Source organism: Montipora foliosa, chromosome 8, assembly GCF_036669935.1.
Source record: "Montipora foliosa isolate CH-2021 chromosome 8, ASM3666993v2, whole genome shotgun sequence".
Taxonomy (NCBI): domain Eukaryota; kingdom Metazoa; phylum Cnidaria; class Anthozoa; order Scleractinia; family Acroporidae; genus Montipora; species Montipora foliosa.
This window is the reverse complement of record NC_090876.1, coordinates 13481981-13491891: the sequence shown is the minus strand read 5'-3', so window position 1 is coordinate 13491891 and position 9911 is coordinate 13481981. Positions and strand designations below refer to the sequence as shown.

The 9911-nt window shown below is 45.5% G+C and overlaps 1 protein-coding gene across 1 annotated transcript in view; it reads right to left on the bottom strand.

Moving 5' to 3' along the window:
• Positions 1–5207, bottom strand: part of LOC137968266 (uncharacterized) — a 58322-nt gene extending 53115 nt beyond the window's left edge. Inside the window, exons 1-3 of the mRNA XM_068814876.1 lie at positions 4513–5207; positions 2652–3239; positions 270–836 (exon numbers count right to left, since the gene is read on the bottom strand). Of these exons, the coding sequence (XP_068670977.1) occupies positions 270–836; positions 2652–3239; positions 4513–5071 (1714 nt within the window). The 5' untranslated portion in view covers positions 5072–5207. The remainder of the gene's footprint in view (positions 1–269; positions 837–2651; positions 3240–4512) is intronic.
• Between the last annotated feature and the right edge of the window lie 4704 nt (positions 5208–9911).

The following is a 9911-nucleotide window of genomic DNA, read 5'->3' as shown; positions in this document are numbered from 1 at the left end:
GGCTTAGTTATCTTATCTTCGTCCTACGGCAATATAAACTTTACTCCAGACTAAATAGCAAACATATCAATTTTCAGAATTTTTAGGTGCCATGGACTTGCTTTGGCTGACGAGAAACATTTTTTTAAAATTATTTTTTTTTGAAGTATTGCAATATGAACGTGACATGAATTACAGCACTACCAAGCACTAAAAAAACATAGTAAACCTGACTGCTTTAATATTTGGACCGATTTAACGTCCTAAGGAGTATGGCCTGGAAGACAAACCTGCATTATCACAAGCCACCCTGGCAAGCTGCCGTGTCTTCATCATTAAGCTTTCGTATGAACTCTCCAGGAACACACTCTCTCCTAAAGAAGTGAGTACTTTATCGTCTGCCTTGTCACCAATGCCAATGGCTATCATTTTCACTCCCAACTCGCGCAGCTTTGTGGTATAAACATTCAGCATGCCTTCGTTATCGGTGTGTTTGCCACCTGTAAGAACCAGCAAAATCTTGGCCACCCCGGGCCTCGCACCACCTTGGGACACAAGTAACTGAGAAAGGACTACTTGTAAAGAGTGGTCAAGTTTCCCTGTGCCTTGTACATTTGGAAGCCTATCGACTGCCAGTTTTAACTCATCTTCATATATGTGGTCACTGAATTTAATGTTCACTGTCGTATCGTTCCCGGAAACAATGACTCCTGCTCGACTTCCTTTTGGTCGTATACCAAAGCTTCCAGCAATAGCTTTGATGAAGTCCTTCTGTATTTGGTAATTGCTAATGCCAATACTATCAGAAGATTGCACAATAAAAGCAACATCGGCCGTTTTGGTGCAATTTTCAGGTGCTGAAATGAAAGATATTGAAAAACTAGTGATCAGAAGACCAAGAATCGAATTCCTAATGCAGCAAATCGTTATATACTACGAGTAATAATCAATTATGAAGTGCGTTCGTTGGGAGAACTTTGGCGGTTGGAATCAATGTGGAATTTGTCGAAATTGTCTGAGAGATTATTACTGAAAAATGTCCCTTGCCAATTTGCAGCGTGTTGGTGTAAATTGACTCCATAAAAAAAAAAAAAAAACACGAGGTGCGCGATCGTCATTTGCGCATATGACGTATCAAAACCGAGATGCGCATGCCCGAATGACGTAATTCAATTTGGCGCTGAAAAAGCAGACGAACGAAAAATGAGAACTTTGCTAAAGCTCGCCCTATGCACAGAACACCCAAGATTAGAAATTGCGTTCTCCTAATGTCGAACGCAAAAAGCCTGCCTCCCAGTTAAAATGTTTGCTGACCGGTGGCATAGTTGATTGAGCATCGGATTTTTGTTCGGGAGACCTCGGTTGCAAACCCCGGTCGGATCAATACTCCGGGTCTTTAAAATAACCGAGGAGTAAGTGCTGTTTTGGCTTTGTAATTTCATCTGCAAATGCTTAGACTGCTAAGTCTTCTTGGATTAAGCAATAGAGGACTTTTTCCGTGTTTATATAGCCTCGTCTAAACACGAACGGGAGTTGGGAGAATTCGACACAGTTATGCAAACCCGAGACGCATAACTGTCGAGAATTCTCCCAACTCCCCGAGTGTTTAGATAGGGCTATGTAAACACGGAAAAAAGTCCGCTATTGCTTTTATAAAACATTTGTCAAGAATAATTCGACAGATGAAGGAAAATGCTGGTTTTTGTACTTCTTGATACACACTCATATTTCCTACCAGCCAATCACTTGTCTGACAACACATAACCAATCAAAATTCGTGTGATGTCACAGCCGTGTTTACATACTCTCATCCAAACTCAGCTATTGACCAATGAGAGTGCGCGTACTATCCTAATTATTTTATAAGAAACACTTAATGACTGGTCCCGAAGGAAACAGTTCATTTTGTTTCTCGAGAATCTCAATGTTTCCCCGAGGCGCAGCCGAGGGAAACAAAATGAACTGTTTCCCGAGGGACCAGTCCTAAAGGACGGTGCCTACTATTGTTATTGCGCATACGTTCTGCATATCTCCAGATACTTGGATTTCCTATCGGTGATGCTAACTAATGCAGGGGTATTTTTGCGCGGTTTAAAACTATGCAGAGAAAGTAGATCTTAGTAAGTAGTCTTGGTATCCAAAAAGAAAATTGGGGGTAACCATGCATTCTTTAAAGCCTAGTTTTCATATGTCAGGTGATCAGAATTTTTTAACCGCAGACTGAAATCAACGGTCCGTAAAGTGGGCTGAAAAAAAGCCCTTGTCCACGGACGTCTGAGATCAATAGTAGCTGGCAGTGTCAGTGTCCTCGCCCATGTCTTATCCCCGCCTATCTCATCTGCTGTGAGAGTAGCACTAGGAAATGAGGGCCAATGCTTTGAGATTTGTTAAGCGATAAATATTACACCAAAGAAACGAACGAATGAAAGTTCTCAGTGACAAGATTCATTAGCTACAACTGAATAAACAAATCAAATTAAACCCGACATAAGGCCTGTTATGGGAATCCCTCTTATCCCACCCAGCATAGGGCCAGGAAAGTGTCCGAGGGCAACACTTACCGGCGAACTCTCCCTTACTTTAAAGTCAACATCTCTGTTCTGTTAGTTTTTAGCAAAAGGTTTTCAATTTCCCTCAAGTTGCGATTTGGTAAATACAACAGATACTCTCACCTGCATATACTCCTGCTGTGGCACTCACTTTCTCTGCTGCTGCGGCTAACGTCTCAAACGAATCAGGTGTAAAAATGTCATCCGCTCCCTCAACAAACGTTTGTAACTCTCTTTTATGATCTTCTTTTTCACACCCTACCGCCACGACTAGCACTTTCACGCCTTCTTTTCGCAACACTTCAGCAGATTCATCGAACTGGTTTTCACCCGCTATTGTATCCTGATCACAATCAGTTACTATGACAACAGTCTTGGGCGAATCGGCGCGTGCTGAACCGTACGAAGAAAACAAGTGGGCAGCCGCCATTTCTAATGCTCTATCGATTTGTGGATGTCCTCCAAGAAACGGAATGGAGTCAACTCGTTCTATAAGACTTCCGGTGGATTGTTGATCGGAGAAGTCAACCGCGAGATCTGATTCGTTGCCGTAAGATATGACACTTACACGAGTCAAGTTGGAAGAAAACACGACGCTTCGAACGAGTGTCTTGATAAAGTGCTTTTCTCTTTCAAAATTGGTTCGACTGATTTTATCTGAGGTGTCAATTAGAAATGCAACATCCATGGGATGAATAACTCTTCTAGGTTCTGGAAAAATTAAAGAAAAGAACAGTTGAGGTGGAATATGAACGCTTTACAATAAACGTAAAATTTCACTAAAGGAAGAAATGACCAATGGGATCTTATGCCAAACGACTGTAAATTTAGAAAAACCTGAAAAAAAAAATGTTGCCCATGGCGACCGTTGTCAAGCTTCAATCAAGTGAACTGTGATATGAAAACCTTGCATGCGAGGGGTCACCCTGCGAGCAGAGCCTCCTTTTGTCTTTTCTTTACTGAGGAGGAGAAAAAGAGGCTCTGCCCGAATCGCGTCAACTCTTTGAAGCCGCCGCAGCCAGAACTTCTGGACTAGTCAATCTTGTTTTCTCTCGTCAAACAGGTTTTTCCAGTGTGAGCGTCCGTTTATTGACAAAACCGATGGTTATAATTGAGCCCGCTGTACCATAAAAAACCAATATGGCGGCGAGATCTGGCATATTATGCTTGGGTTCGAGACTGTATCCTGGCAACATCCAGCACATATTCAATAAAGATCTTACTCGATTCATACAGAGCCTTTCTCGCGAACAACAAAATCGAGCAAGCAAAAGAAAGGCTCTGCTAGCAGGGTGGCGAGGGACACGATAATTTTGAGGGCCCGTTGGATAAATTGTTGGAAAGGTAAGCAGAATATGAAAGCATTTACGTAGTCACTTAAGTAACAATTATTTCCCGAAGGCGAGGTGAAATATCGGTGAATAAAAACCGAGCCTGAGGTGAATAATTGCTTTAATATAATGGCTTAAGTGATTATTCGAAAAATATGCAATGAAACAATTAATTTCTTCGTCTGTCACCTTGACAAAACGGCTTTCCGCATTACCGCTTAGGTGAATATCGAGTAATAATCACCTCAGGTGCAACCAATCAGCGCAGAGAATTTTCAATTATACTAACATAAGATATTCACCTCGTCATTGGCTAGGGGCTACCCCAAACTCTCCCTGCCAACCCTGCTCAAATCAATATCGAGCAACTCTAAAATTCCAGCCCTAGTCAAACCTCGCTAAAACCAAGCTCAAACCCTGCTTAGACCTGTGTCAGATCCTCGCCAACCAAGCTTGGCCATATTTCTGCCAATAACTATTTAGACCAACAAATCCTCTCGAAATACTGCACCGCCATTGTTCATTTGTTTCTAGCAAAATCCAACGTTTGTTGAGCTGCGCAGATTCGTATCAAAATAACACAAGTTAGTGAGAAATAAGGGATACTTCCTTCAGTACTGTAAATAAATTAAACATCTCAAATTCATTCTTACCGGCAGATTTACATGCCAGCAAAGTTAGATTAAGAGCCAAATCTCTTAGCGTTTCAAAAGAACTGGCCGCTAGAACAAGCTCATCGCTGTCAACCAACACACGCAATCTCTGGAGGTCAGCGCTTGGTCCGATTCCCACTGCTATCACGGTGATGCCCTCTTCCTTATAAGGTTCCGCCGCAAACCTAAGAGTTTCGTAATCTGTAACGTTTGTGGCCTTGCCAGCTGTTAACAGCACAACGACTCGAGGAACTCCGCGGCGTACTTTGCCGTTAAACGTAAACAAGTCAACGAAAGCGGTATTAAATGCTGCATCTATTCTAGGTCTTCCATCCATAAATTTCAGATCAGCTAACGCTAACTGAAGGCCGGCAAAATTGGAATAATCTCCAAAGGCTACATCGATGCGAGCTTGTGAGCTGTAAGAGATCACACCCACACGGCTTCCACTCGACGAAATATCGATCTCATCGGAGAAAAGCCCAACAAAACGTTTCTGCGCCAGGTAGCCTGATACCCCTGCAGTTCGTGACGAATCCAAAAGAAAAGCCACATCCATAGGTATTGAGCAGGATGGCTTCGTAACAACTGGAAAGGGTGCAAAAAAAAAACAAAAAAAAAAAGAAAGGCGGTTAGAGAAAAAAAAAATCAAACGAAACAAAACACGTTAAAGTAAATCAAAGTTTAAAAAAAACCACAAGAGTCACCTGCAAGTTGACAAGCTCGGCTGGTTAAATTAACAAGCTCCAGAAGCAGGTCTGCAAAGTTTTGGGTCACCACTACATCCTCGTCACTCTCCGTTAGCAATCGTAGTTCATCTGGGTCTACGCCAGAACCAATGCCTACAGCCAGCACGCGAACGCCCGCCTTTCGTAAGGGTTCCGAAGCGTCTGTCAATCCCTTGGCGTCGGCTGCTTGGGTCTGCTTTCCGTCAGTGATGAGTATGGCAATCTTGGGCACGCCCTGCCTGGCTTGTGGGAAGATTTCTTGGGCTGCTTTTTCCAGGGCTAAGTCGATTCGCGTTGTGCCTCTCTCGTAAGGTAAGCCGTCCACAGCTTTCTCGAACTCATCCAATGTCTGATACTGCCCGAAGCGAGCCTGTACGGAAGCTGAGCTGCTGTACAGAACCAAGGCTGCGCGACTCTGGCCTGGTGCTAGCCCAAAACTGCGAGCTAGCTGTTTGACAAAGTGCTTCTCTTTGAGGTAGTTGGTTTTTCCAATGCTTCCCGATGAATCCAGGATAAATGCCAGGTCCACTGGAGTTTCACAAGGCGGTGGTTCTAAAGAGGGATAAAAATGCAACAAAACGTCAAACGTCTTACCAGGCTTTCAACTTTTCTCAGAAAGTCTACATGTGGCAACGGTTTGCAGAGGTCGACTTGAGAAGCCTGCTTGTCCCGACAAGACAAGACAAGACAAGAGAAGACAAGTCAACACAAGACATTGAACGAGAATGTGTTTTTGAATGGTTCTTAGGTTTTTCTTTTTTGTGGACAATGCCAGTAATGCTAGAACTGTAGTTATAAAGAGAGGGAATCAAGAGGACAGACAGTAAAGTGTCCAAGAATTCGAGCAGACTATTACGCTCACCTGCCAGTTGACAAGTTCGGCTTGTTAGATTTCCAAGCTGGAGAAGTAGGTCTGCGAAGTTTTGGGTCACCACTACATCCTCGTCACTCTCCGTTAGCAATCGTAGTTCATCTGGGTCTACGCCAGAACCAATGCCTACAGCCAGCACGCGAACGCCCGCCTTTCGTAAGGGTTCCGAAGCGTCTGTCAATCCCTTGGCGTCGGCTGCTTGGGTCTGCTTTCCGTCAGTGATGAGTATGGCAATCTTGGGCACGCCCTGCCTGGCTTGTGGGAAGATTTCTTGGGCTGCTTTTTCCAGGGCTAAGTCGATTCGCGTTGTGCCTCTCTCGTAAGGTAAGCCGTCCACAGCTTTCTCGAACTCATCCAATGTCTGATACTGCCCGAAGCGAGCCTGTACGGAAGCTGAGCTGCTGTACAGAACCAAGGCTGCGCGACTCTGGCCTGGTGCTAGCCCAAAACTGCGAGCTAGCTGTTTGACAAAGTGCTTCTCTTTGAGGTAGTTGGTTTTTCCAATGCTTCCCGATGAATCCAGGATAAATGCCAGGTCCACTGGAGTTTCACAAGGCGGTGGTTCTAAAGAGGGATAAAAATGCAACAAAACGTCAAACGTCTTACCAGGCTTTCAACTTTTCTCAGAAAGTCTACATGTGGCAACGGTTTGCAGAGGTCGACTTGAGAAGCCTGCTTGTCCCGACAAGACAAGACAAGACAAGAGAAGACAAGTCAACACAAGACATTGAACGAGAATGTGTTTTTGAATGGTTCTTAGGTTTTTCTTTTTTGTGGACAATGCCAGTAATGCTAGAACTGTAGTTATAAAGAGAGGGAATCAAGAGGACAGACAGTAAAGTGTCCAAGAATTCGAGCAGACTATTACGCTCACCTGCCAGTTGACAAGTTCGGCTTGTTAGATTTCCAAGCTGGAGAAGTAGGTCTGCGAAGTTTTGGGTCACCACTACATCCTCGTCACTCTCCGTTAGCAATCGTAGTTCATCTGGGTCTACGCCAGAACCAATGCCTACAGCCAGCACGCGAACGCCCGCCTTTCGTAAGGGTTCCGAAGCGTCTGTCAATCCCTTGGCGTCGGCTGCTTGGGTCTGCTTTCCGTCAGTGATGAGTATGGCAATCTTGGGCACGCCCTGCCTGGCTTGTGGGAAGATTTCTTGGGCTGCTTTTTCCAGGGCTAAGTCGATTCGCGTTGTGCCTCTCTCGTAAGGTAAGCCGTCCACAGCTTTCTCGAACTCATCCAATGTCTGATACTGCCCGAAGCGAGCCTGTACGGAAGCTGAGCTGCTGTACAGAACCAAGGCTGCGCGACTCTGGCCTGGTGCTAGCCCAAAACTGCGAGCTAGCTGTTTGACAAAGTGCTTCTCTTTGAGGTAGTTGGTTTTTCCAATGCTTCCCGATGAATCCAGGATAAATGCCAGGTCCACTGGAGTTTCACAAGGCGGTGGTTCTAAAGAGGGATAAAAATGCAACAAAACGTCAAACGTCTTACCAGGCTTTCAACTTCTCTCAGAAAGTCTACATGTGGCAACGGTTTGCAGAGGTCGACTTGAGAAGCCTGCTTGTCCCGACAAGACAAGACAAGACAAGAGAAGACAAGTCAACACAAGACATTGAACGAGAATGTGTTTTTGAATGGTTCTTAGGTTTTTCTTTTTTGTGGACAATGCCAGTAATGCTAGAACTGTAGTTATAAAGAGAGGGAATCAAGAGGACAGACAGTAAAGTGTCCAAGAATTCGAGCAGACTATTACGCTCACCTGCCAGTTGACAAGTTCGGCTGGTTAGATTTCCAAGCTGGAGAAGTAGGTCTGCGAAGTTTTGGGTCACCACTACATCCTCGTCACTCTCCGTTAGCAATCGTAGTTCATCTGGGTCTACGCCAGAACCAATGCCTACAGCCAGCACGCGAACGCCCGCCTTTCGTAAGGGTTCCGAAGCGTCTGTCAATCCCTTGGCGTCGGCTGCTTGGGTCTGCTTTCCGTCAGTGATGAGTATGGCAATCTTGGGCACGCCCTGCCTGGCTTGTGGGAAGATTTCTTGGGCTGCTTTTTCCAGGGCTAAGTCGATTCGCGTTGTGCCTCTCTCGTAAGGTAAGCCGTCCACAGCTTTGTCGAACTCATCCAATGTCTGATACTGCCCGAAGCGAGCCTGTACGGAAGCTGAGCTGCTGTACAGAACCAAGGCTGCGCGACTCTGGCCTGGTGCTAGCCCAAAACTGCGAGCTAGCTGTTTGACAAAGTGCTTCTCTTTGAGGTAGTTGGTTTTTCCAATGCTTCCCGATGAATCCAGGATAAATGCCAGGTCCACTGGAGTTTCACAAGGCGGTGGTTCTAAAGAGGGATAAAAATGCAACAAAACGTCAAACGTCTTACCAGGCTTTCAACTTCTCTCAGAAAGTCTACATGTGGCAACGGTTTGCAGAGGTCGACTTGAGAAGCCTGCTTGTCCCGACAAGACAAGACAAGACAAGAGAAGACAAGTCAACACAAGACATTGAACGAGAATGTGTTTTTGAATGGTTCTTAGGTTTTTCTTTTTTGTGGACAATGCCAGTAATGCTAGAACTGTAGTTATAAAGAGAGGGAATCAAGAGGACAGACAGTAAAGTGTCCAAGAATTCGAGCAGACTATTACGCTCACCTGCCAGTTGACAAGTTCGGCTGGTTAGATTTCCAAGCTGGAGAAGTAGGTCTGCGAAGTTTTGGGTCACCACTACATCCTCGTCACTCTCCGTTAGCAATCGTAGTTCATCTGGGTCTACGCCAGAACCAATGCCTACAGCCAGCACGCGAACGCCCGCCTTTCGTAAGGGTTCCGAAGCGTCTGTCAATCCCTTGGCGTCGGCTGCTTGGGTCTGCTTTCCGTCAGTGATGAGTATGGCAATCTTGGGCACGCCCTGCCTGGCTTGTGGGAAGATTTCTTGGGCTGCTTTTTCCAGGGCTAAGTCGATTCGCGTTGTGCCTCTCTCGTAAGGTAAGCCGTCCACAGCTTTGTCGAACTCATCCAATGTCTGATACTGCCCGAAGCGAGCCTGTACGGAAGCTGAGCTGCTGTACAGAACCAAGGCTGCGCGACTCTGGCCTGGTGCTAGCCCAAAACTGCGAGCTAGCTGTTTGACAAAGTGCTTCTCTTTGAGGTAGTTGGTTTTTCCAATGCTTCCCGATGAATCCAGGATAAATGCCAGGTCCACTGGAGTTTCACAAGGCGGTGGTTCTAAAGAGGGATAAAAATGCAACAAAACGTCAAACGTCTTACCAGGCTTTCAACTTCTCTCAGAAAGTCTACATGTGGCAACGGTTTGCAGAGGTCGACTTGAGAAGCCTGCTTGTCCCGACAAGACAAGACAAGACAAGAGAAGACAAGTCAACACAAGACATTGAACGAGAATGTGTTTTTGAATGGTTCTTAGGTTTTTCTTTTTTGTGGACAATGCCAGTAATGCTAGAACTGTAGTTATAAAGAGAGGGAATCAAGAGGACAGACAGTAAAGTGTCCAAGAATTCGAGCAGACTATTACGCTCACCTGCCAGTTGACAAGTTCGGCTGGTTAGATTTCCAAGCTGGAGAAGTAGGTCTGCGAAGTTTTGGGTCACCACTACATCCTCGTCACTCTCCGTTAGCAATCGTAGTTCATCTGGGTCTACGCCAGAACCAATGCCTACAGCCAGCACGCGAACGCCCGCCTTTCGTAAGGGTTCCGAAGCGTCTGTCAATCCCTTGGCGTCGGCTGCTTGGGTCTGCTTTCCGTCAGTGATGAGTATGGCAATCTTGGGCACGCCCTGCCTGGCTTGTGGGAAGAT